The sequence below is a fragment of the Pipistrellus kuhlii genome, unplaced genomic scaffold (assembly GCF_014108245.1).
Source record: "Pipistrellus kuhlii isolate mPipKuh1 unplaced genomic scaffold, mPipKuh1.p scaffold_m20_p_4, whole genome shotgun sequence".
Taxonomy (NCBI): Eukaryota; Metazoa; Chordata; class Mammalia; order Chiroptera; family Vespertilionidae; genus Pipistrellus; species Pipistrellus kuhlii.
Window position 1 is genome coordinate 71,197,767 of NW_023425540.1, and position 14,170 is coordinate 71,211,936.

Consider the following 14,170-nt stretch of genomic DNA (forward strand, 5'->3'; position numbering starts at 1 on the left):
AAGGACCCTACCTGTACACAAATTTCATGCACCAGGCCTCTAGTCCTATATAATAAAGAGCTAATGCTAATTAGACTGAATAGCAGAACAACCATCTGGACAACCTTCTGGATGAAGCTGGGACTGCGAGGGTCTGCAAGTGCTGAGCCCCTTGCACAAATTTCGTACATCGAGCCTTCAGTAGAATATAAGACCCAAGGTCTCCTGGTCTCCATTCAAAAGCCATGAGGATTACAGGGAATTCCCTCTCTCCAGGGGTACTCTGGTGATAAATGAGTGGAGGTTGAGGGTGGGAACCCAAGCTACTCTCCCACCTTAGAGGTATGGGTCTCCTTGGTAGGGAATTCAGTGGATGCCGCCCTCAGTAAGTGATGCTGTTGTCTGATCCCCTCAGAGCCTCCAGAGACTGTCTCTGCCCAGGTGGAACTGAGTGTGACAGTGACCAGTAAGGAATTCACCGAAGAGCTACAAGACCGGTCTTCTAAAGAATTCCGGGAGTTCAATAAGACATTCTCCGAAGAGGTGGGCCTGGGAGAGCAAGTCCTTGTTGCCACTCACATCTCCCCAGGGAGAAATCTCTAAGTGTTAAAAAAGTAGATGAAGGCCATGCTAGAGGTGTGTGAGTTTCTCAGCTCACCATTTCCTCAGGGCTTGCCGGGGAGGGAGGAGAAAGAAGCAAGATTCCACCAGGAGCCCAAGGGTGGGGCTGGTCTCTGGCAAGAGACTACTTTGTCTGGGCAGTGTACCTCTGTCAGCTGGGGATGGGGAACGGGAGATGCTGCATGTCTTTCCTCTGTCCTCCTGAGATTCTACAGAAAGACTTAGAAGGCCCCCAGGGAGGGCCTCTGGGATAACACAGTGGCCTCCTTGTCTTTCAGATGGACAAAGTTTATTCCAAAATCCCTGAATATGTAGGAGTTAACATCACAGAATTGAGGTAAGTATCTGGAGTTCCTAGGAAGAAAGTCTATGGACTGGAAGCTATAGTCATAATTATAAAGACAACTAGTAGCCCTGCCCACGAATCCGTGCGCCAGTAGCTCTCTGTGGGGCCTGGCTGCTCTGCGCCCACTGCCCAGAGGTTCATCCATGGCTGGATGCAGAACACTTGCTCATCACTGGGGCAACAACGCAAGCGATCCCCTTCCCCCACCCTGCCCCTGGCCACTCTGTGCCCGCTGCCTAGAGGACCATCCTCAGCCAGGCACGAAATGCTTGCCTCGTCACCGTGGCAACAAAGCAAGCACTCTGCCATGCTGCTCACCCTGCCTGCTCTCATGGCTGCTCCCCACTTCTCCCCTCCGTGACCGGGAAACTTTGGCAGGGCTGAGAAGACTGGGCACCACCATTTTGTGGCTATGGGTGCCACTATATTTGTGATGGAGTGATGGTTAATTTGCATATTATCCTTTTATTATATAGGTTTGTAACTATGCCCCTAATATTAGTATGCTAGGGCTGTCATAACACAATATCCCACGCTGGATGGCTTAAACAACAGATATTTAATTCTTATGGTTCTGGAGGCTGGAAGTCCAAGATCAAGGTGTCAGCAGGCTTGGTTTCTTCTGAGGTCTCTCTCCTTGTGTTGCAGACAGTTGCTTTCTTGCTGTATCCTCACAAGACCTTTTCCTTGTTCATGTGGGCCCCTGGTATCTCTTCCTATAACCAAATTTCCTCTTTTAAAAAAAAATGTTTTTATTTATTTTAGAGAGAGGTGGAGGGAAGGCAATGTTGAGAGAAAAACAGACATTGATTGGATGCCTCCTCCTACATGCCCGGTATTGGGGATCAAGTTTGCAACCTAGGCATGTGCCCTGACCCGGAAATCAAACCTGCAACCTCTTGGTGCAACCAACTGGGCCACAATGACAAGGGGAAATTCCCCCTCCTTTAATGACACTGGTCATATTGGATTAGGGCCTACCCTACCTTGTTTTAACTTAATCATTTCTGTAAAGGCTCTATCCCCAAATACAGATGCATTGTGAGGTACTAGGGGATTGGGGCTTCAACATATGGATTTGGGGAAAACACAATTCAGCCCATGAAACTCTTCAATAATTATAGTTTCACATACATTTTCCAATTGAAAGCTCATAACCACCTTGTGAATGAGGTCAGTGAGGCTGTTCCCATTGTGCAGATGAGAAACTGAGGCTTTGAGAGATGCAGTGAGCTGCTTGAGGGATCATTCATAGAGCGGTAGTGCCAAGACACCAACACACCAGAACACCTGAGGCTACAACTTGTGTGATGAACACCTCATTAGTCTTCATTGATGAAGCCAAATAACTTAGCTTGGAAAGGGAAACACCCAGGAAAAAAGGTGTCCAAGTCTTCAGTTGTCCTATATTCCCTTCCACTCACCTAGGATAGGATTTCACATCCCCACCACACACACACACAGAGAGAATTATTACCCTGTTCTTGACCCCAACTTTATGAAATCCTTTGGAACACAAGGGAAATATCCTTTCTCATGGTTGAGAGTCACCATTGATAATTTTCAAAGGGAACTTACAACCAAAAGAAAAAAATTGTACAAAAAGCACAGAAAAATACTGTGTTTACCAGCCTTCATTTTTCTTCCTCCCTCAATTCTGTCTGACATGAAACCTCTCTCACACAAGAGAGGCCATCCCAGGTAGGACCAGGCGGGGTTCCCAAGCCTTCTTCCAGGCTGCATGTGCAGCAGGTACCTGGGCCAACCTCAGGGTAGGGCATATCTGCTCTTCAGCAGCTCAGTTACCCTGGAAGATAATAGCACTTTTTTCCTTCTGCCCCTAAAACTCTCCAGGACTGGCATGTGTTGATCCTGTAGAGCTCTCTCTTTTGCTCCTGGGATGGGGGTGATCGTGGGGACTCTGTAGTGCCAATCGTCATCCATGTACTTCATCTGTTTCTCAGTCTCTCAGGCAAGAGAAGGAGGATGAGCTCTGTGGACAGGCACTGAGCCAGTGCCTTTATGGTCCTTCCAAAAGGCATCACAGGTTTCCCACCTCCTTAGACAGAGGAGGGCTATGAGGGCCATGGGGGAGCACACAACAGGAAAGTGATTCTTGCTCAGAGAGTGGGGCAGTGGGAATGATGGAAAACGAAAGGAACTAAAGGGAAGCTATGAGCATGTCTGGGATCCTGGCTTCTTCTAAGTCTTGAACAGGAAGTAGGAAGAGACTTTTGACTAGGACTTTAACCTTGTAGGTATCAGGGACTCCTTTCAGAATTGACAAATATTTGTGGGAGTAGAAAAATGGACATATGCGCTTTGAAATTTTTGCATACAGTCTTAAGAGGCTCACAGACCTCCTGCAGTCAGCCTACCACCTAGAAATTAATAAATTATGTAGGAGTCTCTGGTGCAACCTTCTCCTCTGTGGCAAATGACCTCTTAGGGATGCCTTGCCAGAAGCTGCCAATCTCGTGCTTAAGCTGCCAGTCTCCTGCTTAAGCAGCTGCCAGTCTCTTGCTTAAGTAACACCTTAAGGATGATCTCTTCCATGGTGCTATCCCTCTGTTCATCTTCATCCCTGAGCCCTCCCTGAGTCTTCCACCTTAGTAGACAGTCCTCTTAGGCACAGGTGATATAGGTCCTATAGTGACATGCCTCGCACAGTGCCTGGAATGGAACCTTCACCCAGTAGACATTGGGTCTTCATTTTCAACCATCCTCTCCCAGATCTGCCTTCCCATGGAGGCAGAGAAGGCAAAGCTCTCCTGGGGAAGGGATTGGAGAGATGAGCACCCAGGGGGATGACCAAGGATATCTTTCTCTCTCTCCTCAGTTCTGGCAGTGTGGTGGTGCAACATGATGTCATTCTGCAGGCCAAGTTCAACTCAGAATACAAGGAAGAGTTTAAGAAGGTCACCAAAGAGATAGAAAAAACAATTACGAATGTAACTCAACAGCAAATAATGAGTAATGGTAACTGCTCAGGTAAATTCCTAGGTTTCTGGGGAGGGGCATAAGGAGGCTTCCAAAGAACCTTTAAGTTTTGAGATGCCTGGGTTGGGGGAGGGGAAAGAGGCAGATGGGGGAAGCAAGAGGACACTGAGAGAACAGAAATCAGTCCCAAAGCTTGTCACTTGGACTGGCAGATGCCAAGGGAGGCTCTGAAGGGAGACCTTCAGAGGCAGATGTGCTATATCCCAAGTTTGCAGGGAAATGAGATGAGCCTAGCTTATTACCCAATGTAGATGTTTCTTAATGCAATGAGCATTTTGGGAATCTTGGCCAAGAATGGAATGGGAAAAGAAAGACATTTGGAGAGTCATGGTTCTGGAGAGTTGGATATGAGGCTAGTATTTCCTCTTTGCAGAACTGATTTACATCTCCCCCATCACAGCCCCATGCCCTCCCCCACACACACCTGAGCCACCTCTAAACAAGCTCATCAGGGACTTTGTGTCTCCTTCACAGCCACTCTGTGCTTCAATAAAAATGCCACAGAGGTGATAAACACTGTGATAGACTACGACCCTGAAGGTAGGTGACCCAGGGGCTTTGGGGAAGGCGGGGGAGACAGGCAGCACTCCCAGACTCTTGATCATGTGCCTCCATGCCCCCTCAGTGGACTGCCGGGAAAAGGCTGGGAAAGACTTGGCTAAATACTTCTTTGTGGAGTACAAGGACCAGCAACCAAAGTGCATCAACCGCTGCATGCCTGGTTTCAATGCCTCCTTGAACTGCAACGCTGGAACGTGCAAGTTGGAGCGCAGTGGCCCGAAATGCTAGTGAGTGTTTCACTACCTCACCTCAGGCCTGCTTCTCTTCTCCCCAGCCCCCAACACCCACCTCACTCCTCAGTTTGACCTGAAGCCCAAGGTTATGGGGTGAGTCCTGGACTTTCCTAAATGCAGCCAACCACAAAGGACATCCATGGGAGTCCCAAGGCCATGTCCAAAATGAGCAGGGAGTGGTTCAATTCCCTGGGTATGTGTCTAGTGAGGCTGAGGACAGTGTCAAGCTCAGGAAGCAGAAGCAAGGCCCCAACCTTGAGAAGTTCCCACTCAGATGGGAGGACAGGGCCTTGCTTCCAAGGAGAGTTCAACATCCCCTGCTGGTGAAATGGATATAAAAGGCACACCTACATGGGAAGGGTGGAAAGCCTGTAATTGCTAAGGGAGGAGGAACGCAAAAAAAAACATTGCCTACGGAAACTAAACCAAAGGGAGAGCAGCTGGAGCACCAGGTGTGGCTGAAGGAGTCACACATATGCACAGGCCAGAGTAGTTATTCTGGGAAGGCTTCCTGGCAGAGGAATTTACAGGTTGTCTCAGGGAGGAAAGGAACAGGGCTTAGAAAGGGCATCTCCAGGGAAGAGGAGTTGCTTCAGAGGTGTTCTGGGTCTGGCCTGGGGGATGGCTCTTCCCCATAGAGAGGGAGGCCGAAAATGAAGCTGATTAATGTGTCGGCGAAAGAGTCTCTGTTGGGTCCTCAAGTCCCTGGGTATAGCCCAGGGAAGCCCAATTTGGGCCAACTGTTTTAGGTCTTGGGTTGCAAAACCTGAAGGCCTAGAGCTGAGTATTAAGCCTATTTAAGGTCCACCCATAGAAGCTGCACTTTGCCTCGGTTCATCCTCTCAGGGTGCCTTGCTCTGCACCCCAAAAATCTCTTCTTCACCTTCCCATTAAGCACCCATGGGGTCAGAGCCAGTTCTGAGACTGGGGGACTGCAGGCATTGGTTGGCCCTGACTCTGAATGACTCCCTCTTCCCACCTGCACCTTTCTCCATCTCAGCTGCTTGAACACAGACACTGCTTGGTACAGCGGAGAAACCTGTGAGGTTAGCACCAAGAAGAACCTGGTGTACGGGCTCCTGGGGTCAGCAGGCGCAGTGGTGCTGATGATTCTCGTCATCCTCCTGGTGTTTATGTTCCGCTCCAAGAGAGAAGTGAAAAGGTAAGCCACTGCTGCTGCCTCTTCTCTTCGCCTGCAGCTCCTCCTCCTTTTCGGATCCCTCTGCCTTTAATCATTTTATCCTTGAGGTGAACAGAATTAGTCCACCCCATTCTCTACTCAAAATGGGATCTCTCTGGTGTTTCTATTAACAGACAAAAGCACAAAGTGACTCAGTTGTACAACTGGCATGAGGATGGTGGAACAGCCCCTGGGACCTTCCATAACATTGGCTTTGACATCTACGAAGGTATTAGAAATTCTCGGTGTGCTAAAAATATCTCAAAGTTTGGAACACACAACTGAGGCATGTGGGAGGGGCTTGAAGGAGCAATAGGGAAAAGCATTTTTATCTCTAAAACATTTGGTTCCACATCTGCAACCCTATTTCCACCACTGGCTCCTGCAAGGCCCTGGATGGGGTGCACGTATGGGCACAGCATCATTAGACCATGGGGAGGGGTGTCTCAGGTTATTTGGTGGTCATAGATTTCTCTAGAACACAAAACTGTGCATAGGTGAATACAGATCTAGGAGTGGGTAACCTCATGAATAGGTGGCTTATAGCTCAGTAAAGTGATTAATGATAGGTTTTGTTCTGTTAAATGTACATGTTTAAGTGTCTAGAGATTGAGTCTTTAAAGGAAAAATGAAATGAGAATATTTCTAAAAATTGCCTTTAAATTCTAAAGAAGGGGAAAATTGGAATGAGGAAAACATTTTAGTCTCTCCACAAAAAAGGCAAGAAAGGGGAAACAAAAAAGGGAAAGAGTATGACAATTAACACAAAATAAAATAGAAAATAATCCAACCATATCAATAATTATAATAAATATAAACAAGTTAAACACGCCAATTAAAAGAGTAGATTCTTAAAAATCTACTTACTGTGGGTTAAAGGCACATATAAAATACAAGTATAGAGTCAGGATGAAAACAGGAGTGTGGAGAAAGACAAAAGAGACTAATAACAAAGTAGCTGTTGTTCTAATATAGCTATTTCATTGTGGGCAAATAAACTCTAAGGTAAAAAGAATTACTAGGGATAAAAAATGATCAATATCTACTGGGAAATTGTTTAGTTTTTTAAATAATATAACAAGTCTAAATTGTGAGTCCTATTAATACAGTTTTAAAATATATAAAGCAAAAATTGACAAAACTACAAGTAAAAATTGATTAATTCACCAACGCAGTGAGATTTAAAAAAAATTTTTCTCTTAGTAATTGATTGATCAAGCAGGCAAAAAAAAAATCAATCAAGAATATATAAGTTTCATACAAAATAAATAACAGCCTTAATATAATTTTTATAGTCAGACTGCTTTCAACAACTGGAGAGTATACATTCATTATATGAGTATATGGAAAACTTGTAAGAATCACCACACACAAAGCCAGAAAAAATTCTCAATAATTTTTTCCTTTCCTTTTCTTTTTTAAAAAAATATACTTTTATTGATTTGAGAAAAAGAGAGAGAGGGAGAGAGAAAGAGAGAGAGAGAGAGAGAGAGAGAGAGAGAGAGAGAGAGAGAGAAATATCAATGATAAGAGGGAATCATTGATGGACTGCTTTCAGCACACCCCCTACTGGGGATTGAGCCCACCACCGAGGCATATGCCCTTGACTTCAGTCTGCAGGTCAACACTCTAGTCAGGGAGCCAAACCAGCTAGGGCTTAATAATTGTTCTAAATTATTTAAGTTAACTGTAGTATATAACTACAATGCAAATGAGTTAGAAATCTATAACAAAAAAATATTCCTGGAAAACAAAAACACAAATCCTATATCTTTGGAAATGTCCTTAAAGTTTCTAAATAATTCATGGGCCAAAATGTAAAGACCAAACTCCCTGTGCACATAGATACAAGGATGCCAAACAAAAAATTTGCACCCCAAATCCATCAGGTATGAAAACAAAACTACTTGGGTTTATTCTAGAAAACAGAGTTAACTAAAGATTAGAAAATCTATAAATTCACTACATTACCGGAATAAGAAGAAACCTATTGTCACCTCAATGGGTGCATATAAAGAATTTAATACATGTCTGCTCATCAGAAAAAGTCATCCAATTATATATAGAATTTCCATTTTCTGGTAAAAGGCATCCATACAAATGCAAAAATGATTTTCAATGATAAATCATTAAAAGTCATTCAATTTATCTAGGGGTTGGCAAACTTTCTTTTCTTTCTTTCTTTTTTTTTAGTCCTCACCCAAGGATATTTTTTTCCATTGATTTTTTTTTTTTTTTTTTTTTTTTTAGAGTGGAGAAGAGGGAGGGGGGAAGAGAGACACACACACAGATTGATTCAGTGCTTCCCACATGCACCCCCACTGGGGCTAAGAGTCCAACCTGCAATGGAGACACTCCCCTTGACTGGAAATAAAAGCATCAACCCTTGGGCCCACAGGCTGACGCTCTAATTACTTAGCAAACCAGCCAGGACAGCAAACATTTTTATAAAGAGTATAGTTGGGACTTGTGGGCTATATGATCCTGGTCACCAGGAAGTGCATTGATGAGTCCCTGCAGAGGGTGCAGGGGATGGGTGCCAGGCAGGCAGGGCAAGGAGCGTGGAACGGGACCCCAGGTGGCGGGAGGTGGTGCATGCCCCTCATCCAGCAGTGGGTGGGATTAAAAGGAGAGATGAGAGCTTGTCTTCCCAACCATGTGCTTACATGGGTCTTTCTCCCTGTCTAGAACCACAGAACTCCCTGAACCTGGACTCCATCTATAGTAACTTCCAGCCCTCCCTGGAACATGTAGATTCTAAAAAGAAGGTAAGAAGGGTCTGCATGAGAGGCTCACCTTCCCCGCTCTGAGATCCCATCTCCCTACTTCCCTCCCCACCATGGTAGGATCTTGGGGAAAGCAAAGTCATGCTTATGATTTGTTAGTCCAGGTGATCATCCAGGCCTACCTGATGGAAAATGGAGATAACTTGGGATGGCAGCAGGTCGGGGAAGAGAGCTAAGCAGCAAGGTGGGGTCTACCCTTCAGAAATTCATACAATTCTGGTTTTGGGGTGATGAACTCCTTTAGCTTTTTTTTATTTGAAAAATCAGCTGACAATTGTATGGGTGCTCTTTTATAGGTAACTACCTGCTTTTCTCTTGCTGCTCTTAATATTCTCTCTTTGTCTTTTGCTCTTGGAATTTTAATTATGATATGTCTTGGTGTGGTCCTCTTTGTATTCCTTTTGTTTGAGGTTCTGTGTGCTTCCTGGACTTGTAAGTCTAATTCTTTCACCAGGTGGGGGAAGTTTTCTGTTACTATTTCTTCCATTATGTTTTCGGTATCTTGCTCTCTCTCTTCTTCTGGGACCCCCATAATTCTGATGCTGATTTACTTGAAGTTGTCACAGAGGTTTCTTACACTATTTTCAACTTTCTGGATTCTCTTATCTTCTTGCTTCTGTGGAGGAATGTCCTCTGGCTCTTTGTGTTCCAAATCTTTGTCTTGATTCCTGCGATCTTCCAGACTGTTTTTAGGACTCTGTATAATATTTTTTATTTCAGACAATGTTTTCTTTATTTTTAGTTGATCCCTTTTTATTTCTAGTTGATCCCTTTTCATATCCTCATAGGTCTCATTTATTTTATCAGCTTTTTAAGGAAATTCTTGAAAAACCTTATAATTGTAGTTTTGAACTCAATGTCCATTCTTTTACTTTCCTCCATCTCCTTCCTTTGTGTTCTGCCTCTTCTCTGCATTTTAGCTGCTTTCCTGATTTGATGGAATAGTTTTGTGTGCTAGGTGTTCTGGTAGAGCCCCGTAGCACAGCCTTCCCAGTTACCTGAGGTGGACAGTCTTGGTATAGCCCTTTGTGGGCTGTGTGTGCCGTCTTGTTGTTAAGCCTTGCTTGTTGTTGGTATCACTGGGAAGCACTGATCTCCAAGCCAATTGGCTGTGAGGATCAGCAGTGTGGCTCCCACCTTTTAAAAATATACAAGGTGGGCAAAACTAGGTTTATATTGTTTGTATGTAAAATAACATAATTATTAATAAATAATAATGTAAGAATAAACTATATTTTGCATACTCACAAATGTAGACCTACTTTTGTTAACCCCTGTATTGGTTTTTGTAAGAGTCCAAGATGATTGTCTTAAGGAATGCTCCACATTCTGGATTTGTCTAATTATTTCCTTATGGTGTGATTTAACATGTCTCTCAATTCTCTGTGATTTAACATGTCTCTCAGTTCACTGGCAATTTTGTCAACAGGCTTGATTACACTCACCTTAACCATTTTTGTTAGGCATACATCAAGGGTACATAATGTCAGGTTGTCTCATTATAATTGAAACCAAGATAGGTCAGTTAGGTAAGGGATGACAACTCCTTGATTGCCACTTTTATTTTAACTGGGTGTATATTTGAGGGCAGAAGAAATACCCTCAAATATTCTCACTTCATGGGTATGATTGGCTTCAGACACTGGTTCTCTTCCCTAGAGACAACCTCGTTACAGAGGTGAACTCCTTAGCTAGGACACTTTTAAACTGACCTAATTTGGGGGTAGGGGAGAGTGGAGGGAAACTATTGGTTTGTACTGGACTCCAATTAATAGATTAAGTTCTAAATTGAATGCTTTCCTTTTCCCAAGACTCTCATGCTCCCAAATTCCAGGTTTATCCTAGGCCCAACCTTCACCTGGTTCTCACTCTCTTTACAGATACAAATTAAGAGGCCTGAGGTGACGATGACATCATTGTAAGGCAAAAGAAATTTCACATGGAGCTGTGGGATCTCGAAATGAGGAGATCTCCATTCAGCTAAGTTTCATGGAACATTTCTCCATTGAGAGCATTCCACAAGAACATGATAAGAAATAAGGAAGGCTCAATCAGCATGGTTCAGTGGTTGAGTGTTGACCTATGAACCAGGAGATCATGGTTTGATTCCCAGTCAGGGCACATGCCTGGGTTGTGGGCTCCATCTCCAGTTGGGGACGTGCAGCAGGCAGCTGACCAGTGATTTCCTCTCATCATTGGTGTTTCTATTTCTCCCTTCCTCTTTGAAATAAATAAAAAATATATTTTAAAAAAGAAAAGAAATTAAGAAGAAGAGAATAGAGACTACAGTTCTGAGAATCAAATAGAAACACCGTGGAACCCCCAATGGACTTGTTATGACCTCAAGCGAGTTCCTTCGGCTCTTCCTGGGGAGGTTCTTCCTCCTCTATGTCCAGCTTCAGCACCAAGGACAGCATTCTCATCAACAGGTTTACTGTGATGATCCTTCAAACCCTGGTTTGCACCCTCCATTATATAAAATCATCTTGTAAACTTTATTGAATCAGCTCTTCATGAAAAACATGTTTTTTTTAATGTATAACATTTTTAGTATATAAGATTATGAGTATTTTTAAAGTTCTTTTTATCTACAGAGCCTGGGTTTTTTTGTTAGTCAATATTATCATATCTACACTAATAAAAGAGAAAGATGCAAATTGACCATACTTTCGTGATGCCCACCAGCCAATCAGGAGTGTGTATCCAAATTAACCCAACAAAGATGATGGATTAATTTGCATATGCATGCGCCAAGTGGGGGGGGGGGCGGGCAGGATAATTGCATCGTTGCCATGGCAATGACTCAGGTGTTCCACACCGCCCCAGCCACTCAGGGCCTCTGGGCAGCATGGGAAGGTAGGGCCAGAACGTAAAGGCAGTGCCAGCAGCCAGGGAAAGGAAGGCCCATCCTGCACAAATTTTCATGCATTGGGCTTCTAGTCCTATCTATTGTAATAAAGAGGTAATATGCAAATTGACCATCACTCCAACATACAAGATGCTGCCCCCATGTGATCAAAGATGGCTTCCCCCATGTGGACACAAGATGGCCACCATAAGATGGACAGCATGGGAGGGCAGTTGGGGGTAACCTGGCTGGCAGGGGAGGGCAATTAGGGATGACCAGGCCTGCAGGGGAGGACAGTTGGGGTGACCAGGTTTGCAAGGGAGGGAAGTTAGGGTTAACCAGGTTGGCAAAGGAGGGAATTTAGAGGTGACCAGGCCAGCAGGGGAGGGCAGTTATGGGTGACCAGGCTGGCAAGGGAGCAGTTACGCGTAGATCAGGCTGGCAGGAAGTGGTTAGGGGGTGATTAGGCTGGCAGGCAGAAGTGGTTAGGGGCAATCAGGCAGGTAGGCAGGCAAGCAATTGGGAGCCAGCAGTCCTGGATTGTGAGAGGGATCCCAGATTGGAGAGGGTGCAGGCTGGACTGAGGGACACCCCCTCCTCCCATGCACAAATTTTGTGCACCAGGTCTTTAGTATTTTTAATAACTAAAAACAATACAATGAATTTTATGAAATTTTTCGTGGTTCTCACACCATTTCTAGTCAACACCTTATATAAACTCATGTTTCTCACCTACCAGGCTCTCTCCTCCTCCCCTTCTCTTCTCTAGAATCTAGGTTCCAATGAGTTTGACCTCAAGATGACAAAAAGGGAAATTTGCAGCCAAGAAGAGTGCCATCTCTGACCTTCCCTGGCATCACTGGCTGACCATCAAGGACGCCAAGAAGATCCCACACACATTCACTCCCACAACATAGGGACTCACTTCCTACTGAGAGAACCAAGTTCTTCTGGAAATGGGCTCTTCCCATAGATCTGAAGAGATGGAGTCTTGGGTTCTATTTCCTGCTTTCTCATTAACTCCTTGGTTAAATTTGGGGAAATCGGATTTGACCGGTTGGACTTAGTCTTGCCTTGTGCTAAATAAGGACTAGGTTGTTGTTAAAGTCACTGCGGTTTTAAATATTTTAAGAATGCTTTAGTACTATTCCTGCCATGCAGCCCTGGATTCATTTTGTGCTGGAAGGTCTCTTCCAAAGGCCACTTAACCTTCACCTAAGAAACAGCCTAGGCTAGACTCTGCTGCCCCCTCATGGATGCTTAGAGCATCTGCAGTACCGTTCAGCAGCTCCCTGCCATTCCCTCCCGACCTCTCTCATTAGATCACTTGGCTCATTTCCATATTTGCCATAAAATTACCCAGCTCCTAAAACTGGGTTGTCTTAGTCCAGTCTTATGTTATAGAAGACCATCTACGTCTGGCTTATACACAGCACACATTTGTTCCTCACAGTTCTAAAGGTGAAAAGTCCAAGATCATAGTATGAACAGAGTTGGCATCTGCCGAACACCTGTTTCCTGGTTCACAGACACCTGTCCTTTTTCTGTAAACACACGTGGTGGAGAGGACGAGAGAGCTCTCCTGGGCATTTTCTAGAACGGCACTAATCTAATCCCATTCCAGATTGACCTAATCACCTCCCAAAAGGCCCCACCTCCTAACACCATCACACTGGGAATTAGGTTTCAACATATGATTTTGTGGTGGAAACACATTTAGTCTGTAGCATGGACTGACTCAGGTATCTTTACTGTCAGAACCACCTCCCACAGGACCAGGTAACAATGGCCATGCAAGGGGGGACTTAAAGGGTCTACAGATTCCACATCCAGTCTGAAGCCATATTACCCAGCTCAGCCCCATCCTGCTCTCTCCTCACATCTGCTCCATGGAGAGGAAAACTAGAGTGACTAAATTCATAGCTGGCCCAGGTCCAACTTTGGGTGAGCCATCCAGCCACCTGGGTGAGCTTGGAAAAGTAACTTCTCTCTGGACCTCAGTTCTCTCAGATGGAAAAGCTGAGTGACCACTCACCTGTGCCAAGCACCGTTCTAAGTGTTATATATATATATATATATATATATATATATATATATATATATATTTAAAATATATTTTATTGAGTTTTTACAAAGAGGAAGAGAGAGGGATAGAGAGTTAGAAACATTGATGAGAGAGAAACATCAATCAGCTGCCTCTTGCACACCCCTTATTGGGGATGTGCCCACAACCAAGGTACATGCCCTTGACCGGAATCGAACCTGGGACCTTTCAGTCTGCAGGCTGGCGCTCTATCCACTGAGTCAAGCCGGCTTCGGCTAAGTGTTATATATTTTAACTCACATGTTCCCTACAACCCTGAGGAGTGGGAACTTTCATCATCCCCATCACGCAGGTGAGGGAAATGAGGCAAAGAGACATCCAGTAACTTGCCCAGGATTCTGCAGCCAGTGGATTGTAAGGCTGAGATAATAAACCAGTCATGTCTGTGTTCCTGACCTCCCTGTGGGGCTGCTCTTGGGAATTCACTGGGTTAGTACATGTGAAGTATTTGGAACAAAACCAGGCTCACAGAAACCTCTAGAAAGGAAGAAAAGTTATTGTTACGTCAATTT

General features: G+C 44.5%; 1 protein-coding gene across 1 annotated transcript; it reads left to right on the top strand.

The window, feature by feature from the left end:
- The first annotated feature begins 400 nt into the window (after positions 1 to 400).
- On the top strand, positions 401 to 11,301 carry LOC118703287 (mucin-17). Its single transcript, XM_036410119.2, has 9 exons — positions 401 to 522; positions 879 to 937; positions 3,786 to 3,937; positions 4,421 to 4,486; positions 4,572 to 4,734; positions 5,741 to 5,902; positions 6,055 to 6,149; positions 8,609 to 8,688; positions 10,587 to 11,301. The coding sequence occupies exons 2-9, from the start codon at positions 879 to 881 to the stop codon at positions 10,626 to 10,628; spliced, it is 819 nt and encodes a 272-aa protein (XP_036266012.1). The 5' UTR covers positions 401 to 522; the 3' UTR covers positions 10,629 to 11,301.
- The last annotated feature ends 2,869 nt before the right edge of the window (positions 11,302 to 14,170 follow it).